General features: G+C 38.4%; 4 protein-coding genes across 4 annotated transcripts; 2 read left to right on the top strand and 2 right to left on the bottom strand.

Moving 5' to 3' along the window:
• Positions 1–445: 445 nt before the first annotated feature.
• On the top strand, positions 446–6,188 carry gipc1 (GIPC PDZ domain containing family, member 1). Its single transcript, XM_057346361.1, has 7 exons — positions 446–631; positions 958–1,394; positions 1,484–1,669; positions 1,981–2,161; positions 2,255–2,361; positions 3,648–3,729; positions 4,094–6,188. The coding sequence occupies exons 2-7, from the start codon at positions 1,098–1,100 to the stop codon at positions 4,243–4,245; spliced, it is 1,005 nt and encodes a 334-aa protein (XP_057202344.1). The 5' UTR covers positions 446–631; positions 958–1,097; the 3' UTR covers positions 4,246–6,188.
• A 1,151-nt stretch (positions 6,189–7,339) lies between these two features.
• trim35-12 (tripartite motif containing 35-12) lies at positions 7,340–11,249 on the top strand. The gene is made up of 6 exons (XM_057346360.1): positions 7,340–8,083; positions 8,732–8,827; positions 8,912–9,142; positions 9,219–9,241; positions 9,312–9,430; positions 10,052–11,249. The coding sequence occupies exons 1-6, from the start codon at positions 7,514–7,516 to the stop codon at positions 10,609–10,611; spliced, it is 1,599 nt and encodes a 532-aa protein (XP_057202343.1). The 5' UTR covers positions 7,340–7,513; the 3' UTR covers positions 10,612–11,249.
• A 1-nt stretch (position 11,250) lies between these two features.
• Positions 11,251–13,700, bottom strand: LOC130561791 (C-factor-like). The gene is made up of 6 exons (XM_057346363.1): positions 13,560–13,700; positions 13,437–13,491; positions 13,156–13,343; positions 12,914–13,075; positions 12,670–12,780; positions 11,251–11,378 (listed from the first exon to the last, which is right to left on the bottom strand). Exons 1-6 carry the CDS (start codon positions 13,698–13,700, stop codon positions 11,265–11,267), a joined length of 771 nt encoding a protein of 256 aa, XP_057202346.1. The 3' UTR covers positions 11,251–11,264.
• A 5,278-nt stretch (positions 13,701–18,978) lies between these two features.
• On the bottom strand, positions 18,979–21,855 carry LOC130561790 (C-factor-like). Its single transcript, XM_057346362.1, has 6 exons — positions 21,644–21,855; positions 21,386–21,440; positions 21,094–21,281; positions 20,419–20,580; positions 19,903–20,013; positions 18,979–19,706 (listed from the first exon to the last, which is right to left on the bottom strand). The coding sequence occupies exons 1-6, from the start codon at positions 21,788–21,790 to the stop codon at positions 19,593–19,595; spliced, it is 777 nt and encodes a 258-aa protein (XP_057202345.1). The 5' UTR covers positions 21,791–21,855; the 3' UTR covers positions 18,979–19,592.
• Positions 21,856–25,344: the final 3,489 nt, after the last annotated feature.

Below are 25,344 nucleotides of genomic sequence, written 5' to 3'. Positions count from 1 at the left end.
CGCTCTCGCGGTACTTTGATGTCATTAGCTGATCGGTCTGCTCAGCGACGCATGAAGTCGTGCACATCCAAGCCACAACTTTTTTGCGAGAGTGATGCTACATTGAATTAACAATACAATTTTATTTTATAATGTATATAGTTTATATAATTTATATAGTGATAATTACATAAGAAATAATAAACGAAGAGAATATTAAACGCAAGAAGGAGTTACCGCTACACTTGAGCATGTTCCACTTCAAAATGAGATAACCCCGTTTTTTTCATGTTTTTTATTATATTATCGTGTTTTTATTGTGTTATTTAGCTGTATTTTTTAGTTATTATGGCTTAAATCAAACAAACCAACTGCTCTTCAAATATTTTTCCATCACAAAAAGACACGCAGTTACTCTAACTGACCGGCAGGTGTCAGCAGTGCGCATGCGCTTGAGTTGCGGTGCTGGACAATAGAGGAAGAGCTCCAGTCAGGTTGTGTTGAGTGATGTGATATCCGCCCTTCTTCAACATACCAGAGCGTACTCCCTAAACCTCTACCTTTTATTCCCTCATTAGTTATCTTCTGTGATAAGTGCACTATAATATTGACATTCCGGTTATTCAAGGTTTCCTCGCGGTCTGTTTGTTTGGTAAGTGTCGTGATATCCAGATGATGCTAACATGCTAACTCTCACTGTTGTCTGTGATATATGTCAGACAGCTTTAATCCTGACTGGAGAACTGAAACTTTTTGTAGCATTTAGTTTATGCTGAATTTCATTTAAACTATGCAGGGTTTTGTTTCGTAAAACGAGATTATGTGTTTTAATGAATTCTAAAAATAATGCATTTTAATTGTGCTCTTACCCCATACGAGATTCATTTTGCAATCGTTTATTTTTGTGATTGTGTTACATATACTTCATGAATGAACAACACCCAACTTTCCAGCTCTTCTTCTCTTTTTATATCATAGGTGTGGAGATTTCCTTGTGAATGGGTTAAACTGAAGAACTCACAGGCAGAGACTTCCTTTGATTCGGGTGCCAGGCTGTAAAGCCTTTCTGCAGATCAAAGACAGTGCACATCCACCTACAATAAACAAACACCCTAAAAATGCCTCTTGGATTGGGTCGCAGAAAGAAAGCGTCTCCTCTGGTAGAGAACGAGGAGGCAGAACCCATCCGGGCTGGGCTGAACGTTTCAGGAGTTGATAGACTGGATGGTGGGGTTAGCGTGGGTGAAGGAGCTACCCAGGAGGGCCTGCCACCTCCACCGACCAACATGCGACCTCGTCTTATCTTCCACACCCAGCTGGCACACGGCAGTCCCACTGGTCGGATTGAGGGCTTCAGCAATGTGCGTGAACTCTATGCCAAAATAGGAGAGGCTTTTGGGATACCTCCAACAGAGGTGAGGCCCTGAGTCTGTTTTCATTGGCATTATGATGAGGACAAAATTAGTATTTTTGTAAAATTTGTGATATTACCACTCATTTTCAGGTAATGTTTTGCACACTGAATACTCACAAAGTGGATATGGACAAACTTTTGGGTGGCCAGATTGGTTTGGAGGACTTCATATTTGCTCACACGAAGGGCCAGAGGAAAGAGGTGGAGGTGTTTAAAGGAGAAGATGCTCTTGGGCTCACCATCACTGACAATGGAGCTGGCTATGCCTTTATAAAAGTGAGAAGAATGATTGGATAGTTCACAAAAAAAATGTTTATTCACCCTCGTGTCAATCAAAACCTTTATTTTAAGAAATGTCTCAGTGGTTTTGTGTCCATACAATGGAATTCAATGGGGGCCAATGTTGAACTTGTTTGGTTACCAACGTTCTTCAAAATGTCGTCTTTTGTGTTCTTCAGAAGATAGAAAGTCATACAGGTTTGAAATGACATGAGGATGATTATTCATTTTTGGGTGTCTTTAAGGATACAAATAGTTTTTACTCTGTACAAGAATAAGATGCTGAAAGTGATCTATTTCCTTTGCAGAGAATCAGAGAAGGCAGTATTATTCATCAGATCCAGGTCATCAACGTGGGTGACATGATTGAATCCATCAATGGCCAGATACTCATCGGATGTCGCCATTATGAGGTTGCCAAAATGCTGAAGGAATTACCCAAAGAGAAAACCTTTGTCCTAAAGCTGGTTGAACCTCTGAAGGCATTTGGTATGTCTTTTTATGTCCTCCAACTACAGTAGTTTGATAACAATGAATCTGAGCTGATGATTTTTGAAATATGTTGTTTTTTGTCTTTGTTAGACATGATCAGTCAGCGCTCTGGAAGCAGGTCGGGTTCTGTACAGTTAGGAACAGGAAGAGGAACTCTGCGTCTGAGATCTAAAGGACCAGCCACTGTGGAGGAACTGGTAAGACGGGTACAATACTGATCTCAGTAAATTATTTCAGTTCATGGGTCACCTCTACCAGGAGCAAATGATGTGTTTGTGAAGATCTGGAGATAAGCCGGCATATCGCCAACTACCTTGCGTTACAAAACACACGTGTGTTTATAGACGGTTTCATCTTGACAGCATAAACAAACGTTACTGCGCATGCGCACTTTTGTTACCCCAACTGAACTTCCAGTACACATTCACAAACAAAAGAGTGCCTGTAGATGATTTCTGATAACAATCAAAAGAAACCGAGAATAACCGTTACTTGGCTAAACTCATCTCTCCAACATTTTGAATTTAGACTGCGAGACCAAACTCAACCGCTAGATATCAGTGTACCATACGGTTTCTTTAAATGCAACCGAACTACAGGACCCATTCAACAAACTGTTTATTAAATGAAACGAACATACAACAAAATTCAACAAATCGCTTATTTAATACAATTATTATACAGTAAAATAATTATTATACAAATTAATATGAACATAAATTAAATATAAAAACTAATATAAAATAGTTATATTATTAGTCACTAGCCAAACACAAACCGGAAGTTAACTGGGGGTCAGGTGCGCCTGCGTCTGAAGAAACGGTCTATATAATTCACCTGCTTGAACTACATATAATAGGAATGCACACATAACTATATTAATGTAAAGATTTGACCTATCCATCCAGCAATAACAAAAACGTGAGACATTGATGTTTTGCACAGCTTAATCTTAAGATAAGGGAACAGAGTTGTTCTTGTCATGAAAAATTGGAGGAATTATAGAGTTGTGGTTATCCAAGGCTGATAAAAGCTTTGAAATGACAAAGATCTGTAGTGAGTCTAATGCTCACCTTTGTGTCATTTATTATACTTTAGATAACTATCATTTGTAAAACATTTGTAAATCATTAAAATAAATGTTAAACCTAATAGAAACATGTTTATATAATACTATACTGAAAAACTTTTCCTGAACTAAATCAAAAGTAAATTCAAGAGTGAAATTTTTTTTTTAAAGATTTATTTTTGGCATTTTTTGCCTTTATTTATAGTACAGTAACAATGAGAGGACAGGAAACGAAGTGGGTGAGAGGGGGGGTGGGATCAGGAAAGGACCACGAGCCGGGACTCGAACTTGGGTCGCCCGGAGCGCAACAGCGCCATATATCGGAGCACTAACCACAAGGCTATCGGCTCCGACAAATTCGAGAGTGAATCTGTAAAAATGTGAAATTCAAATTTTGTGTGATTTGTGTTGCAGCCCTCTGCATTTGAAGAAAAAGCTATTGAGAAAGTAGATGACCTATTGGAGAGCTACATGGGTATTAGAGACAGTGAACTCGGTATGTTTACAAGGCTTTTTTATTCTTTTTCTCTTTTTAAACGGTGTTTGGAAGATGCTTCTATCCAAAGCGACTTACGGTGGATATAAGCTATACATATATCATCAGTATGTGTTCCTAATACAAAACTGTGTTTAACCACATTGAGAGTACGTTTACACGATCAAAAACGATGTTTTAATCTAAAAGCGCTTTTAATACACTTTGTCTGTGTATGTGTGTTTATAGTAGTGTGCATATAATATATGTTTGCGTTTTCGTGTAAAAGAACAGCCAAAACGCATAAAAAGTTTTCCGTTTTTAGTTGAAAACGGCCTCTAAGTGTCTATGTAGCTCTATTTCTCACCATCACACTTCTTTACAGCTGCCACGATGGTGGAACTCGGAAAGGACAAAAAGAACCCGGACGAGTTTGCCGAAGCTCTGGACGAGACTCTGGGCGACTTTGCGTTTCCAGATGAATTTGTGTTCGACGTGTGGGGTGCCATAGGCGACGCGAAGGTCGGTCGCGTGTAATTCTAGAAAACGCTGCTCCAAGGAACACTATATAATTTGTACATTTTTGTGCTGTTTGGGCGTATAATCCGAGATGTTTTAAAGATCGCTGGAACCACCTGTATGTAGTTTTTCTGTGTTTTTTTTAAGCTGGAGGACACAATGTTGGATGCAGTTTTAAAATGGTCTTACTAGTAGAATATTAAGCGTCGAGATGAATTGAAGGTGTTAATCGCAGGCTTTGGCTGCAGACGGGAGACTTTAGGGGTCCTGAAACAGCCATCCCTGTGAAGTTTTTCTGTTACATACTGTGACTTTCTCTTGCACTGTGTTGGCCTGCGCTGTATAAACAAACTGCACGCTATGGCACAGCTCACAGAACACACAGACAATACACAGTGCTGTGCTGGTCTGCACTGTAGTGACCTCCACTGTGTGGATCTGTATTATTATTGAAGAGTTATGGACCAACACTAGAAGCATGTGCTATCTTATGTATCATGTTCTCTCTTTATATGAAGGCTTTGAAATCGTGGTAATGAATTGTACATTGCTGTGACCTCTAGTGCTTCTTTCCATTCCCAGTTCTGTGACTTCCATTGACATAGGCGTTATCTTTTAAAAGAACACATTTTCATTGTAGGAGTGCGGTGAAGTACCTTCTAATGCCAAACAAAAGGAAATCTTTTTCAGTATTAGCAAAAGTATTATGAACAGCGTTTCAGCTGTTGCAGTATTTATCATTCTAAGAATTGCTGTCGGGTGGAAACCTTGTATCTCCATGTTTTTGTATCTTTGTTCACAAATCTTGACGATTGGTCTTCCTTCATGTTTTGTCTGTGGGGTTTGCTTGTTAACTCATTGACAAAACACAGTGTTTCATTATTTACAAAACACAGTGTTTTTCCCATTCCTGAATAGTAGAGGACAGTCTGAAGATCCAAGGTTTTCCGTTTGACAGCATTGAAACGAATGACATATAGGGCTGGGTGAGACATTGCTTAAAATGTTTCTGTGAAGGTAAAATGTAACTGGACGAAAAATATGCACACCAGTTTATCGTCTGATCATGTCTGATGTGAATACATCCATAGGGATCTATAGATTCAAAAGAACCGTTGCATCATTAATTCGTCGTTTACAAACTAAACACAAGCTTGATATTTCCTTGTTTTGTTTATGTAAACAAAAACACTACATGGTAATGTACATACAGCAATATGTACTGTTTTACTAAAAAATTTTTCGTGCATGAGGACATGTGTGAACAGTTCTGAGCGATAACTGGAATGAATTGAAGATAGGAATTGATTCATTGAATCGACAGTCTGAACAGATTCACCAAATCTGTCCGAATCAAATAGTGATATTAACACTGCTTCTTGATTTGTTAACACCCAGTTCTACATAAATGCTAAAAGATGGATGGGATGATGGAGTGAATGAAGTGTTTTTTACAGAAATCACACTACAGCCATATTCTTAAACATGGCTAAGAATAGCACACGTGTTACAGTATCCATGCCTTTAAGCAGGCACTTCAACACTGTACTTATGTATTTCACATCTGTATCAGAGCATGTTTGAAATGTTAAATATATTGATTATGTGATGGTAAAACTCTTTTCTTTCATTAATTAGCCGAATGTCTTATTTTCTTGTTTTACGGAGCAGAGCTGAAACGTTTTCTTTTTGTTTGTTTGTTTCTTTTCATACTGTAAAGCTATGCGTGTTGCTTGAACATAGCTCTCTCGTGCACATTTAGATGATGTTTCTAAGAAGTTATAGTTTACACTGATAATGTTTTGATGGTTTCATGTCACACTGTACTACCTTTATATGGCAATAATCATTAAAGAGTCTGTTAAATCTGTATTATTCAGGGCAGAAATGGTATTGCACCACATTGTATTGCATTTTTTTGTTAGATCAGTTTCTCGATAGTATTAAAGTGCAGAAAAAGATTTGTGTGTGTCGTGTTTCTTTATGCTCTGGAATGCTTTTTACGGTTGTTCATTGAAACATTGCTTGCGTTCTCCTTGGCTGAATAACCTTACCAAGGGTAAGGTTTTCTATATTTGCTATGGAATTGTAACCGTATTGACTTGCAATCAAAAGTGTAACATTTTTTATTTTTCTGAATATTAAACTATCTTGAAATAGGATAATCCATCATTAAAGGGCCAATGTGTCATTTTTTGAAGGATTTATTGTCAAAAATATAATATAATATACATAACTATGTCTTCAGAGGTGTATAAAGACCTTACATAATGAAGCGTTATGTTTTTATTACCTTAGAATGAGCTATTTCTATCTACATACACCGCGGGTCTCCTGACGTGGAATTTGTCGTGTTGTTTCTACAGTAGCCCTAAAGGGACAAACTGCTCAACAGAGCGCATATCATAAATACATTATCTCCTTCAGCAAACAAGCGAAAATGGGATTACATCTTAGTCTTGTGAGAGCCGTAGTAGTGTTTCAGAAGGGGTGGAGTGAGTCGTTGGTTGCAATTCACAACCTCACCACTAGATGCCGCTAAAATATCCACATTGCTAATTTAAAGCTTGCACAGAAAGCTAGCCTTGATAGGCAAGTTGTAGTCTGAAATGTTGTTTGAAAATGTTTGAAACGTCACTTCCATCAATGCTACTAAACACTATACAACAGTCTTGTGAAAAAGACATTAAGAAAAAAATCTTATGATGCATGTCTAGACGAACATTAACTTTGTGAGAGTTTGCGGTGTTTTATTTTCTAAAGGTCCTCATAGAGCCAAAAATGCCTCTAGAATAACTATTTATTTCCCACTTTTGTATGACCCTTTTCTCCTATAAAGAACATTTTGTGTAACAAAAAGGTTCTGTGGACGTTAACGGTACTTCTTGGAACCATACAGTCTGACATGGGAACCTTTAAAAGTGAAGTTTCGTTGAAGAAACACATGTTTTATTGAAACCCCTCACACCGCAGAGTATCCAAAACACTACTGCTTACACCAAACATTTCAAGGATCAATGACGAAGCTTGTTTTCCCCTCAAGCACCAGTTGATCCAGTAATGACCCAAGACCAAATATTACACCGCCATAAAAATGCTCGAGAGCATGAGGTGTGGTCAAACTCAGACTTCTCAGAATTTCCTGCTGGTGGTTTTAGTTAAGGATGGTCACAGCTTTATAGAAGGTCGTTATTGCCAAGACCAGCCTTTTTCCAGGAGATCTCACTTAATTCACGAGACAACACAACATTGGGAATAAACAACAGATACAACTTAGGCTTGTTGCATGTTCTCGTTTCAAAACCCAGAGGACTACACACTGTCAGTCATGCCTTTGCGACCGAGAGCTTCTTCTCAACCTGGACGAGCCACCACCCTTCCAAGCTCCAAAGTCACCCCGGTCGTGCGTCAGAGGGCTCTGTCTTCTTACTCCAAGTCGGCTTTAGAGGATGAGCTCTCTTGTCCGGTGTGCTGTGAGATCTTCTCCGACCCCGTGGTCCTGAAGTGCAGCCACAGCTTCTGTCGTCTCTGCCTTCAGCGATTCTGGAACAAGAAGTCAGTCAAGCGGGAATGTCCGGTTTGCAGGAGGAAGTGTTCTCTGACCGAACCCACGGTGAGTCTGGCTTTGAAGAACGTTTGCGATGCCATCTTAAAGCAGCAGACCGTGCCCGCAGGTGCCCAGTCTGACTCGGTCAATGGTACATCCAAACCGGAGGCTCTTTGTGCTTCTCACGGGGAGGGACTCAAACTCTTCTGTCAGTATGATGAAGAGGTCCTCTGCTGCGTTTGTCAAACCTCAAAGAAACATCAAGGTCACAGCGTGTGTCCTTTGGAAGAGGCGGCGAATGATCTCAAGGTAATGCCAACCTGTGTAGTTTAGTTGAAGTTTAATTTGACAGATTGTTCCTTTAGTAAACCCCCCCTAGAATTCTCATCTTCTCATGTACATTAATGGCCAAACGTGATGTCTGGGGGTTTATTTGTACAATATTTGAAGAGTTCATTTTCAAAAATAGATTAAACATTTCAAATGGAATTCGCCATGTTGTTTCTACAGTAGCCCTAAATGGACAAACTGCTCCACAGAGCGTTTCGTAAATACGTCATCTCCTGCGGCAAAGCAAAAACATGACGACATTTTAGTTCTGTGTAAGCCACCGTAGTGCTTCGAAAGGGAGGGTTGAGCGGTGAAGTGAGCCTTTGGTTGCAATTCACAATCTCACCACTAGATACCGCTGTTGTTTGGACCTCTACTCAAAACAACCCAACCGCAGTTTAATTGATATCACTTGGAATGCACAATAAAAACACGCTTTTTGAGAATTTTTAAAAACAGAGTTATCTGTTTTTGCAAATGAATTCAATTGTGAAAACCTGCATTGAGTTCAGTACACTCTCAGAAAGGATGTGCTAATTGTTAACACGTTGTTCGTGTTATGCTATTTAACACCTTGTGTCATCTTGTGTTTTTTTACACATAGTTTGTCTCTCTCCATTTCTCTAGGAGGAAATGCGACAGATCGTCACCCCTCTCAAGAAAAATCTTCGACGCCTCTATGAAGCCAAACAGGAATGTGATGACGCTACTGTCCACATCAAGGTAACCTCCAAATACAAGACAAACATGACACGCTAACCATCAACATCAACCAGCATCTGATATGTGTGCTCCTGTACGTGACAGAACCAAAGGCAACAGACGGAGAAACAGATTCATGAGGAGTTTGAGGAGCTCCGGCAGTTTCTTCTCGAAGAGGAGGCCGCGCGAATCGCTCTTCTGGCTGAAGAAGAAGAAGCAAAGAAACAGACCATGAAGAAGAAAACAGATAGCATCACTCGTGATATATTCACGTTTTCTCAAACGGTCGCGGCCATTGAAAACGAGATCGCTAGTGAAAACAGCGTCTTCCTGCAGGTAAGCGTCTGTGTGTGGATTGTCAACTGATTTTATCCATACAGACTGAAGTAACCACTCTCACGGTTTTCCACAGACCTACAAGAATGTCAAGAAGAGGTGAGTAGACTTAAATCAAGTATTTCATTGATATTTGTATGACGGAAAACTAAACTGACTGCCGTTACAGAGCTCAGTTGACGTTTCACGAACCAGAAATTGTTGAGGAATCTCTGATCGACGTGGCAGAGCACATCAGCTCTCTGAAGTTCAAAGTGTGGGAGAAAATGCAGAGCTTGGGGGAACACAGTGAGTGTCACATTCATATGATACTGTAATGCTGGGTTCACACCAAACGCGAACTAAGCTGCTTGCGCAAGTAAATTACATGCAAAGTCAAAGTCGACGCGAACTCGCGGCAGGCGATGCGAATGACACGAACGCTCGTCAATCTCGTCTTCCACGCAAGTTGAAAATATTTGTCAGCTCGCGTCACTCACACGAAAATACGCGTCATTTGCATCGCCTGCCGCATGTTTGCGTCTATACGTGTCTTTGCATTAACTTTGTATGTAATTTACTCGCGCAAATCGCTTAATTCGCGTTTGGTGTGAACCCAGCTTGAGGGGTGATTCACATTACGCATCTAAAACCACGTGGAAAACTCGAGCTGTGCCGCTTTCTCTTGTCAAATGACCTGCGGTGCGCACGTGGCACTCTGAAAAGTTGAAATATTTCCATCTTGATGCGGCACTTTGAAAAATGTGCGCACCGCATTGTATGCGCCTCGCGACCGCATCGCTTCCTATTAAATGTCTACGTTTAAAATAACGAACTTGCGCAAAAGACGCGAAATGTGAATCGCCCCTAAGAACTCTTTAAGCTCATAAATTCAAATGGTCTCACCCTGCATCTTTTCCCATCATTTAGCTCTAGTGACGTTGGACCCCAACACGGCGTACCCCTGTTTGTCTCTCAGCAAGACCTTAACAAGCGTCTCTAACACAGGGACTATGCTACAGCTGCCTGACAATCCCGAGCGCTTCGACCACTTTGTGTTCGTGCTGGGATCCAAGAGTTTCAACTCAGGATGTCATTCCTGGGAGGTGGACGTGAGTCAGAACAATGACTGGGTCATAGGTGTGGTCAAGTCATCCATAGCCAGGAAGGGCAAAATCGGCGGCTGTCCAGAAGGAGGATTCTGGACAGTCGCGCTGTCAGATGGGAAGTACGTGGCCATGACTGCCCCACACACGGCCCTCACGGTGAAGGGACACCTGGAGCGGGTTCGAGTCAAGATCGACTACAATGCTGGAGAGGTCAGCTTCTTCGACTCGGTGGGCATGACGCTCATATACACATTTAAGGACCATTTCACTGAGAAGATGTTTCCTTTTTTCTGCCCGGGGGCAAATATCAACGGCAACAATCCTGGCCCGCTGAAGATCTGCCCTGTGAGAGTGGCAGTGTGGAACAGCGCCACCTGGTGACAGTTATGTGCAAGCTACTTGGTGTATTTTTACTTCAGTCAACCAGTCTACGCATTCTTTATTATTACTATATAACTTTGCTATATCACATATGTAAGTATTGTAATTATGTAGTTGACAACGAGTTTTGTTTCTTCATTTTCTATTTAAGCTTTCTCAAAGTAGTCTTCATTAGCATGGATTACAGCTGTGAACACACCTGTCCTTCTCTCATCTAACATCATGGGATCTTGAGATGCTTTTTTAAACATTACTGAAGAAGCTTTCAGGAATTTCTTCACTATTCAGCCCAGCTCATCCATTTTAGAAAATCAGTCCTGTTAAACGGGTCATGAGAAACCAATATGTTAGAAAATGTCTAATCGGAATCGTAAGAACGTAGTGAAGTAGTGAATCATACAGAGCACAAACGTGTTCTGCCCTCCGAAAGAAAAACACAATAGTGCTGTATAGTTTGTTCAGTGTTTTATTCTACAGAAGACTTGAAGAACGTTGGTAACCAAACAACATTGTCCCCCATTGACTTCCATTGTATGGACACAAAACCACAAAATATCTTCTTTTGCGTTTGAACTTTTACATATAACTGTATGGGTGAAAATAGGTGAAGTAGTGACCTTCCAGATGTGCGAGTCTTCTGCGTCATTTTGGTTTTACCAGGGCATTGTTTTTCCAGTGTAGTCCATAAATCCACCATGTTCCTTCTCTGTAAGGCTGCTCATGACCCGCAGAATCCCCGCCACACTGTCTCTTGACTCAAGAGGTGCCTGGTGGACAATAAACACAATGTGAAGCCGTGTCAGCATTAAAAAATTGTCTGTGTTGGTCTGCACCCTGTTTTTGTTCTGATGTGTTGTACGACAATGGTGACCCCTAGAGGATTCATGATGGTATTGCAAGAGATCTTCCATATGTTGTTTGATATGAAAATAATGATAAAAGGCAATGTAAGTATGTAATATAAATGTAATAATAAATAAATATTAAAAGGGACAGTTCACCCCAAAATGGACAATTTTATCATTTATTCACCCTCATGTCATACCCGAGTTTTATCAGTGTTTTCATTGTACAGAAGACTTGAAGGAAATTCTCAAGAATGTCGGCACGTTGGCCTCCATTGACTTTCATTGTACGGATTGCAAATCAGACATTTCTCAAGATATCTTCTTTTGTGTTCCACAGAAAAAAAGAGGGTTTCAATGACAATAGGGTGCATAAATGATGACTGAAGTTTGATAGTTTTCAACTAACTTCTTTTTAAGTTTTCAACTTCAAATATAATTCACCGCCTTAACGTCCCATGAAGGTCAAGTTTCTGGAAATTACGTTTCCAGATACATTAGTAGTAGTAAATCTATGAAATAAAATGAAAATGTTGTTTAGTATGTTAACGGCACATGACTTTGTATAAAAAGGAGAATTATTTATATCTTTCTAATGTAAGAATCATAACAATCCATTCGTATGGCACTATATTCACGTGTTATAGGCCAGACTTCAAATGGTCAATTTTATACAGTAAATAACGTGGGAGGGGGCTGCTCTTCCTCTCTATCCATCATGGGATTTTTGCCCTAGAGAAAGATTCCCAATAAAATTATTGTTTATTGAGGCTGCTTTTACTTTTTCCAGAATAAAAGTTTGTGTTTTGTTTTTATAATCACATACACATACAAATACATGTACATATTGAGGGATATATTTGCAAGTATATATTTAGATATAATTTAAATGATATATAAACATTTAGTGACTTTTCTTAAATTTATATGATGTGTTTATAAATATACAATTTATACGCACAGGACACAGACATATATTATGTTAACACAAACTTTTATTCTGGCTGCGATTAATCGTGATTATTCATTTAACAGCCCTATTATTTATATTTAGTGTTTATGTGTTTGCTGACATTTGGACTCTAAACAGTAACATTACTATATATATTATAATTTCCGTCCCATTTCTGGTAAAACTGAGGGATTCAATCATGTTTGTCTGCACCGTCTCCTATCATATTTATGTAGGTTTAACGGCACACTTTTGATTTACCATATCTCCCCCCATGTCAGTCTTCACCCATCCTGGATGAATGGAAACACAGAGGATCTCATCTTCCTTTGACTCCATAGCCGTATAAACTGTTAACATGTTGAGACCTGCCTGAGAGAAACACATTTCACCCCATAAAACCTGATTTAAATCACACATCAATCCAGAATATGCGATCTTTCATAGACAATTATGATGCTCAAACTACAAATAAATAACACCAAAAGTGAAGGTCTGTGTGTACCTTGCTGATGCTGTAAGGGAAGAGAGGAAACGGCGCTTTCGACGCGTGTACGAGACTCATGGAGGCTGAATCTGTTGAGATGTTGATTATAGCGGCTTTATCACATGACATGCCAGGTTTGCCTCTGGTTTTAGCTGCTGAACGCAGGTGAGGCAGAAACTCCTGATAAAAGAACTCACAGCGTTTTTTTTACTGTGCAGAAGAGAGTTTTGCTTTGGATTTGCACAAGAGTTTCTCTTTACCCTGGTGACTAACAAAGGTCCGATCACATTGGTGTTAAAGGTGTCCTGCATGTCCTCCACTGTGGTGGTCAGCATGCTTTTCTGTGGCAGCACGGCCGCATTGTTCACCAGCAGATTCAAGCCGCTATTCCCCAGGAAAGACGACACTTTCTTCACAGACTCTTTGACACTGGATGGATCAGCAACATCTTACGGTCACAAAAAAGTCATTTCTATTATAAGTTTCAGAACTCTAAAACATCTATTCGTACGTATAAAAAAGCAGTGAAATATCAACTTACCAAGGCGCACAAGAGTCACAACACCAGGATGTTTCTTTGCCAGTTCTCTCAGTGCCTAAATAAAAAAGTGATTCATAAAATCTAGCTTTCTGAAACCGTTTAAGCCTCTAAACCTCTTCTCACCTCAGAATTGGGTCCGTCTGGGTCACGGCATCCAGCAAAAACTATAGCGCAATGGGCCTCCAGGAGTTGCTTGACTATTTCCAAACCCAATCCACGGTTGGCTCCTGTGACCAGAGCTCTACATCCCTTTACTGCGGCCATGTTCTTTAGTTCAAGTTTATCGCCCACACCGTCTCTCAGGAATGCTTTGAGCTGGTGTGGTGTGTCATATTTTATAGTGATTGATTGGTTGATAGCAGGGAAATGACCTACATCATGGTGACTAGGCATAAAGCTAATAGCTAACCGCTAATGTAAATACTGATTAGCAGCTGCTATATTGTATATTATCAGTGGATGTATATACTGCATTATGGGACGTCAGTGCGGTGCTTTTTCGTAGCCTCAAACGAAACCTTTATACTTGTGAATTACATACTGTTGTTTTTCTAAGGTACTGTTAACGATTACTGTAACTATTAACCAACAAAGCATGTGACCGATAAGGACAACTGTTGCAAAATACTTGTAGGGTGAAACAATAAAAATGGCCATAACTGCTGTCAGTGAATAGTAGTAAAACATCCAATATGAATATGAATGTGGTGCAATAAAAACGACATAGAAGTAAAGTTGTTGCAACTGTTTTTTTATTGAGCACCGTAATGTCTGTCATAAATATTAGTGGCCGTTAAGAGTCCATGAGGATTTTGACTTTATACGGACGTCTGGATCTGGATTTTAGATCTGGATTTTAGGATGTTTATTCTCGGTAAGACTGCTCATGACGACTCGAAGACTTTGTAAATATAACTATAGCTGAATTCACAGCAGTTGAATGATTTAATAAAAATCTAACTGAATATGGGATTCTACTAACGTTACTTCTGTTCATCATACTCGTCCTTGACAGCTGCTGGACTTGCTAAAATTTGCATTATATTTTTCTGCAATATATACTTCACGAAAGACGTACTGTAGTTCTGTCAGATGTTAACTCTCAAAGATAAGCGCATTATTGTTGCTGCTGTTCTTTTTTCTTCTGTTGTATGTATCTATTTCAATGAATTGCACATTTTTGGCTGCAGTGGTGTGTGAATGAAGTTCATGAACGAGTTGAATATGCCTCATATTTCATAAGTCATATTTCCTAACTCTCTTTAATGCTATGTTTGATCCGTTTGACCTGTTTTCCTGGTTTAGTTATATTTTTTTATCTTGTCATAGTTCATTTTAAGGAAATAAAATGGTCATTATAATCGTTGATTGACATTGCAATACATTTATATCACATTATTTTGGCAGTTAAAATTTGGGCTGGTTTTTGTTGGAGTGGGCGGGTTTTATTGAGCCTTTGGTCTGGAAATTGTCCACCCAATCTGGCAACACTGTCCGCGCATACTGGTGGCAGTCATAAAAACTGTGGAAACAAAGCAGCAATGAGTGAATCGGAGGAGACAATTCCTTCCAAAACTCGTTTTTGTGTTGATACCGTCGTTGAATATGCCATTTTAAGCTAAACAAAGCCATTAATCGAACAGCCTGGTGAAATCATCGAGAAGGGTCTGTCTGCAGACCAGATGCACTCTCAGGCCAGATGCACTGTCAGACACGTGTGTGAATTAAATGCACCTACAGGCCAATTGTAAGTATATTTATTCAATATTCCATTTATTTATTCTCTTACAATATTAAGTCGAAGTAAAAGTGTTATTATGAATGATCAGAATCAGAATCAGAAAGAGCTTTATTGCCAAGTATGTTTGCGCATACAAGGAATTTGTTTTGGTGACAGGAGCATCCAGAACACAGAAACAGCAACAACAGTACACAATGATTTAAATAAGGGCCTATGGGTATAAAAAATTAAGAAATACAATACAATAAACATAAGATAAAGATATAGAGAGTGTAAAGCTATGTATGTATGTAAATATGTACAAGTAAAAAATAAGAATAGACTATTGTAGTACAAGGTATGTGCTATACAGCAGAATGAATGAAATATAATTTACAGAAAAAGTTGTATAAAAATAGATAGTGTATTATCTGGAGGATATAATTAATATTGCACTTAATTATTATTGCACAGAGTTATTAATTGCACGGTGTGTAAAAACATTGAACTGTTCAAGAGGTAGATGGCCTGAGGGAAGAAGCTGTTTTTGTGTCTGGTTGTTTTGGTGCTCAGTGCTCTGTAGCGCCGACCAGACGGCAGCATTGTGAAGAGATGATGGCTTGGATGTGAGAGGTCCAGGGTGATTTTCTGAGCCCTTTTCCTCACTCTGGATGTATAAAGTTCTTGGAGGGTGGGCAGGGGAGCACCAATGATCTTCTCAGCAGTCTGAACCGTCCTCTGTAGTCTTCTGATGTCTGACTTTGTGGCTGATCCAAACCAGACAGTGATGGACGTGCAGAGGACAGACTCTATGACAGCTGAGTAAAACTGTTTTAATAGAGTTTGTGGTAGGTTGAACTTCTTCAGCTGATGTAAGAAGTACAACCTTTGCTGGGCTTTTTTAGCAATGGAGCCAATGTGATTGTCCCACTTCAGGTTCTGAGAGATGGTGGTGCCCAGGAACCTGAATGACTCCACTGCTGCCACAGTGCTGTTCATGATGGTGAGAGGGGGGAGTGCAGGGGGGTTTCTCCTGAAGTCCACAATCGTCTCCACTGTTTTAAGCGTGTTCAGCTCCAAGTTGTTATGACTGCACCAGACAGCCAGCTGCTCAGCCTCCTGTCTGTACGCAGACTCATCACCATCCTGGATGAGGCCAATGAGTGTGGTGTCGTCTGCGAACTTCAGAAGTCTGACAGAAGGGTCCTGGGCAGTGCAGTCATTTGTGTACAGGGAGAAGAGCAGTGGGGAGAGAACGCACCCCTGGGGGGCGCCAGTGCTGATTGTGCGGGTGCTGGATGTGAGTTTCCCCATTCTCACTAACTGCTGCCTGTCTGTCAGAAAGCTGGTGATCCACTGACAGATAGAGCCAGGAACAGATAGCTGGGTTAACTTTGTCTGGAGCAGTGATGGGATGATGGTGTTGAAAGCGGAGCTGAAGTCACAAACAGGATCCTCACATAGGTCCCTGGTCTATCCAGATGTTTCAGGACAAAATGCAGCCCCATGTTAACTGCATCCTCAACAGACCTGTTTGTTCTGTAGGCAAACTGCAGGGGGTCCAGTAAGGGTTCTGTGATGTCCTTCAGATAAGCCAGTACCAGTGACAAATGTAATCATTTGACAATGATTACATAATTTTATCATAAAATAATTTTACTTGACAAATGTAATCGAAAACGTTCTTTAACATTATCAGACGAATAAGGCCTTAGTTGCAAGTGTTTTATAGTATTGTTGTAAGTATATTGATTTCATTCATACAGTATTAGATAGATGTAAAAGTATTGTTTTAATATATAAGATAATGTTTTCGAAAACTAACTTAATCCTTATAATCAATGATACCAGATATATCGCGTCTATGATACTTGGGTAACGATACCTGTTCTTCATACAGTAATTTAGTGAAGAACTAACGTTATCTAAATTAATTTTGTAGCGTTTGGCTGACTCTGTGTTTTGGCTGTTGTTCTGAAAACTGACAGGAAAGTTTGCAGGTGACCTGCACTATATAATTATTTTTTAGACAAGGTGTTACTCAACATTATTTAATATGATGTTGAAATCTATAAAATATAGGGATGTAACGATTCACTCAGCTCACGATGCGATTTATTTACAATGATTAAACAAATTAGAAATGAACAACTTCCCTTGCATTATTTCTTAAATGCTTCACGTTTCTTTGTATAATAAAATTGTTTTATTTCAAATAACAAAACTAAACTGCATTTTATAACAAATTAATAATAGAAAAAGTCTCTTTAATTTAAACAAACTAATACTGTCTGGCTTTCTTTTATATTTTCTTATATATATCTTATATATATATTATTATAATATATATATATATATATATATATATATTATATATATATATATATATATAGTATGTGTACATAATAAAACTTTATAATTAAACCATCGATTAACAAGCACCTGTTTATTGTAGAATTGTAGAATGTATATATGTGTGTTTGTTTATATATATATTATATATATTTTATTTTATAGGCTATTGAATAATTTTAAACACCATTGACCAACGTTAGCAATATTAGCACAGTAACGTAAACAAAGTTGCTCAAAGAAAGTTTAGCTGTGACATCATTCAGTTAATTTAATCAACGGGACATACGGTAATATTCAGAGCTGGGTATACTTATGAATTGTAATCAGTTACTGATAACAGATTACATGACAAAATGTGTAGTCAGTAACGTAGTCTCTAAGATTACACATTTTTGGTAACGAAATCTGACTACTTTTGGATTACATTTAGATTACTTTTGACTTGAATCTTATTTGATGTCACATTTATTGAAGCAGGATAATTTTGTACTATTTTGACATACAAAGAGGAAAAATATTCCATTCTTTAACAACAACAAGCCTCAACATCTTTTTACGTACGAAACAGTACTAACACTGATGTAACTTGCTGTTAGTGTTTACTGATAGTAACACTGAATAGTTTTCCTATGAGTTTCCTTAGAAATGAAAGGGTGTCTATTGGGGTTTGAATAGATCTCGTGCCACAATATCTCGCAAGATTAAAATGTGACAAGATTTCTCGTCAAGGTCTTGTGATATCAGCATGATACAGCTCGATGGTGAATTTAGTATTGAAGATGTCATGCCACTTTTAAATCATATTATAATGAATAAAAACAGACGTAAAATTACATTTTCATAATGCACCTATTTTGCATTTTGTGATTTTCAGTTGAATAAAAAATAGTGTTAAAATCTTGTCTTGTTCTCGTGAACCCAATCTTGTGTCTCATCTTGTGGAATAAATGTATCATCACACCCTTTCCGCCCACAGAATCGCGTCAGTCACCCTCTTTGCTAACAAAAAATATGGAGAGGATATTATTTTTGTAGGCTAACCCGAAAGCCCTATGCATTTTTCCCACACACATTTGGAAAAATGGAACCGGAAGTCCTAAAATGCTAACTCGCTTCCGGGGTTTGCATACAAAAATACGTCATCTCTGAGCCTCCCTATTGCTCTGTGTCACACTTCAAGGAAAAGGATAGATCCAACAGTTTACTCTGTATCAGCTGCTGGCTCTACCTACATTAACAATACAGAGGTATTAAAAACATGTACAAAGCAACTGTGTACTGTAAAAGTACTGAAGAAATCAAGAAGTGAACAATAACCCTTCTTAGTTCCTTTAAACAATTTTTAAGATAATAGTGTCAACACATTATTTTTAAATAAGTTTTGGTATTTTAGTTATTTTGAATACATTTCTGAATAATATGAGTAAAAATAATATTTATTTATTTATATTTTGTACTATTTCTTGGAATCTATAATTTACAGCAATAAATGCACATTACACATTTTTTGTGGCTATGACTGCTGATGCTCCTCATCTCATAATTAGATTCTGTGATTTTAGCTTGAATTTCACAGACAGGGTCACAAACAAATGTTGTTTGAGCATTATTTACCAACAAATATTTACCATGTTTTAAACAAGATCAAAAGAAAACAAACAATTAGTCCCCGTTGTACAACAGCACAATTCAGATGCCACATGGCAACTTAAATTTCTTACAATCTCACAGGTTCTTCTTTGCTCTTATCTCATCGTGACCTCTGACTGATAACTGAGATGAGGGCATCACTACTGAAATACAAGGTTGTCATGGAAATGGCACTATGGAATGAGGTCTTTTCCATCATTCACAAAAGATACATTACACATATTTGACAGTGCCCCTTTATTTTATTGCATGGAATTGAACAGCTCTGACATTCTCTATATTATTCTCAACACAAGATTATATGTTCCAATTGTACAATTGTTGTCACGTTTCATTGATGGCTGGTAATTTATTTTATGATCGTTAATAATGGAGATTGTGAACTCGAATAAGGCCTATAAGTGTAAATAAATCACAGTAGTTCTCCTGCATTACCAGGGCAAAGTTTTTCCTGTGTTGTCCAAGAATCCACCATGTTGTTTCTCTGTAAGGCTGCTTATGACCTGCAGAATGTCTGCCACACTGTCTCTGGATTCAAGAGGTGCCTGGTGGACAAATGACATTTAAAAAGACATCAGACTACTTTCATTGGCTGAGCAAAAACAAACAAAATGTCAGACATAAATTATGTGATATTAAATACAAATGTTTAAAGTGCTTTTGGCTTTTGTTGTACTATTCTGTGCATCATATATATATATATATATATATACAGTTTTTTAGGCTTGAAATTAGCCTCACCTTATCTCCACCCATGTCAGATTTGACCCAGCCTGGGTGAATGGAAACGCAGAGGATCTCATCTTGCTTTAACTCAATAGCGGTGTATACAGTCAACATATTAAGACCCGTCTGTTGAGATGAAAAAAAAATGCAAGTATTTCAGATTTATTGGTGTAACCAGATTAAGCAGGAGATGAACTGAATGAATTTCAGAGTGGCCCTCTAGTGGCTGAAGGTGGGAGTACTGTATATGAAATGCATCTGCACCTTAGTGCCAGAATTGAGCAAACCATACACTAAATAAGTACCTTGAGGGTCAGCAAATTATGGACTACATTTTATTTTTGGGTGAACTATTCCTTTAAAAGCATAGCAGGGCCATTTTTGGGATAGTTTTAGTTCAGTTCACAGAAGGCCGGTTTGGAAAATTTGGATGGCACAGAGAGCGATTTTAAGACGGAAAATAAAATTGAACTGCTGTTGTTGACTTTACGTATCATGTTTAGTCAATATCTGAGAAGAAGCTCTGCGTACCTTGCTGACACTGTAAGAGAATGTTGAAAAATGGGAGTACAGGGAAAGCATCTGAGTCATGGAGCCCAGTCCAGCAGAGATGTTAATGATAGCTGCTTTATCACATGACATGCCTGATCTGGCACTGGCTTTAGCTGCAGCGCGTAGATACGGCAGGTACTCCTATCAGAAAAAAACAAGGACATGTAATAAAGCTGCAAGCAGAGATGATAGTGATGACCATATAGAGTGGTGCTTGGCTCTAAGAAAACAATGCATGGTAGGAATGTGAATTTAAATAGGTAAATATCAGGGGATTATTCTTATGTTGGAAGTGACACACTTCCTTCTGCCAGATGGTGGTGTACAGATGGACACTTTCTGTTTCAAAGTCAAAGATTATTCAAATAAGTAAATGAATAGTTAGGATAAAACAATAGAAATGGTCATACTTTCAGTGCTTAAGCCTTAAAGGGGTCATATGACACGGCTAAAACGAATATTATCGTTTGTTTAGATGCAATGCAATGTGTATACAATTTTAAGTGTCTAATACATGCATGGGCAACTTATAACACACCAAAGACACAGAAAAACACGTGTTCGCATCATATGACCCCTTTAAGAAACGCATACTTGAGGCACTATTGACCTAATCCCTATTTCAGAGCTGCTAACAGCACTTTTCTCCGTTACCTTGGTGACTGTGAAAGGTCCCATAAGGTTGGTGTTAAAAGCATCACGCATTTCCTGATCCGTGGTGGACTGCATGGTGCCATGCGTGAGCACGCCAGCATTATTCACCAGCAGGTTCAAACCGTTCTTCCCCAGCAGAGAAGACACTTTCTTAGCAGACTCTTTGATACTGCACGGGTCGCCTACATCTGAATGAAGCGTGAGAAAGCACCAGCGCTGCTGTAAAATCAGCTGAGTGACACGTACTTAATATAACAAGTACTTTTAATCAATTTTTTATTTTTTTATTTACCGAGACACACAATGGTAATAATGCCGGGATGCTTTTCAGCTAGTTCTCGGAGTTTCTGAATGAGAGAAAATCAAAACAAAACAAATTTACTTCAAGACTTGAATACTGCCGTTGTGCTTTCCTAATGTGTCAATTGTAATTTATTTTATCTTTTTCCATATATACTATAGGTAAAGTGCTTATGAATCAAAGTTTACTTACTTGTACACTGTAAACAGGCAAGCCTCATGCTTTCTGGCATCGGAATTTAAAACTCACCTCAGATTTTGGTCCATCAGGGTCACGGCAGCAAGCGAAAATCTGCCGCTTTGGACAAGGGACCTCCGAGAGTTGTTTGACCATTTCTAAACCCAAACCTCGGTTGGCCCCTGTGATCAGGACACTGCATGCTTTCACTGCTGCCATGTTTCACTATCAGCAGTCTCTCAGGAGCTGCTCTTAAAGTGTTCGTACAGCCTGATGACACATCCTAGAATGTCACTTCACTGAATAGGAATGTTTGTGTATTGTGTAACAAGTCATGACTCGCACATGGGTGAACGCTACGGTACGTTTCATGCTGACTAAGCATAAATCAGCTGATACATACTGACTTAACACAAACTACACGTCCTCATAAATCTCAGACCAGACATTAGCAGCTCTTCCTAAGAAACGTCTGTGGCCAATGGGAAAGACTTTTCATCAGGATTCAGGACAACACAGACTTCTGATAAAGTACATTTGATTATTACATGACTCCGTGGGAAAACTTGGTTCTGATTGGTCAGTTGTGGCATTGATAATCAATGTTTCTGAATAATGACGATTGTTGTTCATGATACCATAAGACACAAAGATTCCCCGTGTTCTCTCGCACTCTTCAGTCTGGTGTTAGTTCAGTAAGTGGCTGGTGGATAAACAAGGATTTTTCGTGTGTTTTGATTTTTCATCATCTTTTGAAAATTAAATATGAACAATAATTCAAGCAGATATCATGCGTTAAACATTCTCTAAGAAAAATGTTACATCATGTACCATGATGTTTTTGTTTTTGTTACCCAGCCAATGTTTACAGTCTAGTGACCCACAACATTATTTGTTTTTTAATCAATACAGCCACGAAAATGTTTATTTTAGCCCAACATATATGGGTAATATTAGTCATTTATCACTGTCGCTCCTGTCAGATGTCGTTTAACTTAATAAAGTCTTTTATTTTGTTGTAAATTAATCACATAGCGCTAGAGTCTCTCTCACTCCTGTAGTTTATGGCAGGACAACTCCGTCATCTATACATGCCAGCAACTAACACAAATATATTAAAGAGAGAGTTCACCCAAAAACAGAAATTAATTTCAACCTGTTTGACGTTCTTTCTTCTGCAAAACACAAAAGAAGATATTTTGAAGAATGTTGGTAACCAAACGATGGCGGTACCCATTGATTTCTGTTGTATGGAAACAAAACCAATGAGGGCGATTTATTCATGACAGAATTTTCATTTTTGGGTGAACGATCCCTTTAATGCGACAGAATAACAAAAAACAACCTTTTCGTCAAAACAAAGAAATAGCATTACAGATCTTATCAATGCAAACATCAAACACATACAGAAATGATCAAAGTGGAAGTAAATGGGGTCTGCGCCCTCCGTCTTTTTTACGCTCTATGGTCCAGATAAAGGCTTCATTATGGAGCTGTTTTGAATTTTGAAAACTTTATTTTCTAAACATGTTTCAAGTTGGTAATGAATTTCATTGTTGCACATTTACTATGTTTTATTATTTTATTCTTACCTTGTGTGTATTGTATGTGCATATTTATGATTTCTTGTCACAATGTTTGTTACTCAAAGTATAAAGTAATTAAACATAATTGTGTGGGTCTATTGTTGATGTAAATATTTCAGTAATATAAGTTGGATGTCACATTTGTGTTTTGCTCTGTTTTGGTTTTGTCTTCTATGTTCCCTTTGCCTAAGTACATTATTAGTTAATTAGCTCCGCACCTGTTTCTGTTTCCCTTGATTATGTATCCCCATGTTTTTAAAGGGGTCATATGGCACGGACACGTGTTTTTCTGTGTCTTTGGTGTGTTATAAGTTGCCCATGCATGTATTAGACACGTAAAATTGCATAAATGAAAGTGTACCCTAGATCTGCTTGTTTTTCACATGTCCATCAGACATTTTCAAGAATAGATTATTTCTTTACGGATAAAAGGCTTATCCCTGCAATAAAAATATTGAATATTCTGCAATTGTTGAATCAGACCATGCCCCTGTATTTCTTGATATTTGTTTTTCTTATAATTACCCAACGCGACCAGTATGGAGACTAAACACAACTCTACACTCTGATGCAACTTTCTGCCAATTTATATCTTGTGCAATTGACAATTTCTTATTAACAAATAAAACAGACTCCATATCACCATCATTATTATGGGAGACATTTAAAGGGAGAAATAATATCATACTCTGCCTCACGTAATAAGAAACGAACACAAGAAAAGCTTATTGAATCTATACAGAAAATTGACCATCAGTATGCTATATGACTCCAACGGCAGAATTATATAAAGAAAAACTAAGCCTTAAGTCAAAATTTGATTTATTATCGACAGAAAGAGATTTAGTTTTTTCCCGTGCTAGGTTTTATGAACATGGTGAGAAGGCGGGCCGTCTCCTCGCCCAACAATTAAAAAGTAAATCAGCATCTCAGCTTATCCCAAAGATTAGGAAAACATCTCAAGAAATCACAGTAGATCCCCATGAAATTAACTCTACTTTTAAAAAATATTACACCGATTTGTATTCATCGGAATTTTCACATGATAACTCTATGTCAAAATTCCTGGCCAATGTTAACTTACCCTTAGTTAAAGAAGATCGGAATTTTTTTTTTGGCAAACCACTGCAAGTCCAAGAAATAAAGGACTCAATCAGAACCATGCAGAGCGGTAAAACCCCAGGACCGGACGGATTTCCCATCGAGTTCTATAAAAAATTCTCCTCAAAACTGTGTCCTTTGCTCCTTAATATGTCCAATCACTCTCTTGAACAGTCAGTACTACCATCAAGTCTTCCACAAGCCCACATCACAGTTCTCCTAAAGCCAGATAAAGACCCCCCTGATTGCAGCTCTTACAGTGCAATTTCCTTACTAAATGTAGACGTCAAAGTTCTATCCAAACTAGTAGCTTCTAGATTAGAACATTTAATACCAGCTATTATTTCACAGGACCAGACAGAATTCATTAAAGGTTGCCATTCCTTCATTAATATTCGGAAACTTCTCAATGTTATGAACTCCTCTGCGTCGGAGAGCGATTCTGAAGTAATCGTCTCTCTAGATGCAGAGAAGGCATTTGACAGAGTCGAATGGAATGATTTACTAGCTGTATTAAATAGATTCGGATTCGGTTCAAAATTGACTTCCTGGGTTCGCCTGCTCTATAACCAACCAAAGGCAGCAATAGTCACAAATAAGATCCTCACAACACTTCCCTCTGTCTAGAGGCACAAGGCAAGGTTGTGCCCTAAGCCCTTTGCTGTTTATTTTAGCCATTGAACCACTATCATCTATACTTAGATCATCACAGTCTATTAATGGTATTAAAAGAATGGGGGTCGAGTATAAAGTCTCTTTATACGCCGACGATCTATTACTATACATAACTGACCCACTATCATGTGTCTCCGAAGTTGTGAAAATACTAAAAGAATATGGATACTTCTCGGGTTATAAATGAAACCTCTCTAAAAGTGTATGCTTCCTTATAAATCATAAGGCAGATCAGATTAAGGATACAGACTTGCCCTTTTGTATGTCAAAATCAGGAATTTAGGAATCAACATCACTCGCTCATACAGTGCTTTATTTAAAGCAAATTATACTCCTATACTTAAAAAACTTGAATCTGATTTCCAGCGATCGAGTGTTATACATACGTCTTTAGCTGGTAAAGGCAATTGT

The sequence above is a fragment of the Triplophysa rosa genome, linkage group LG11 (assembly GCF_024868665.1).
Source record: "Triplophysa rosa linkage group LG11, Trosa_1v2, whole genome shotgun sequence".
Classification (NCBI taxonomy): Eukaryota; Metazoa; Chordata; class Actinopteri; order Cypriniformes; family Nemacheilidae; genus Triplophysa; species Triplophysa rosa.
Note: the sequence above shows the minus strand (reverse complement) of the source record. Positions and strands in the feature narration are given on the sequence as shown.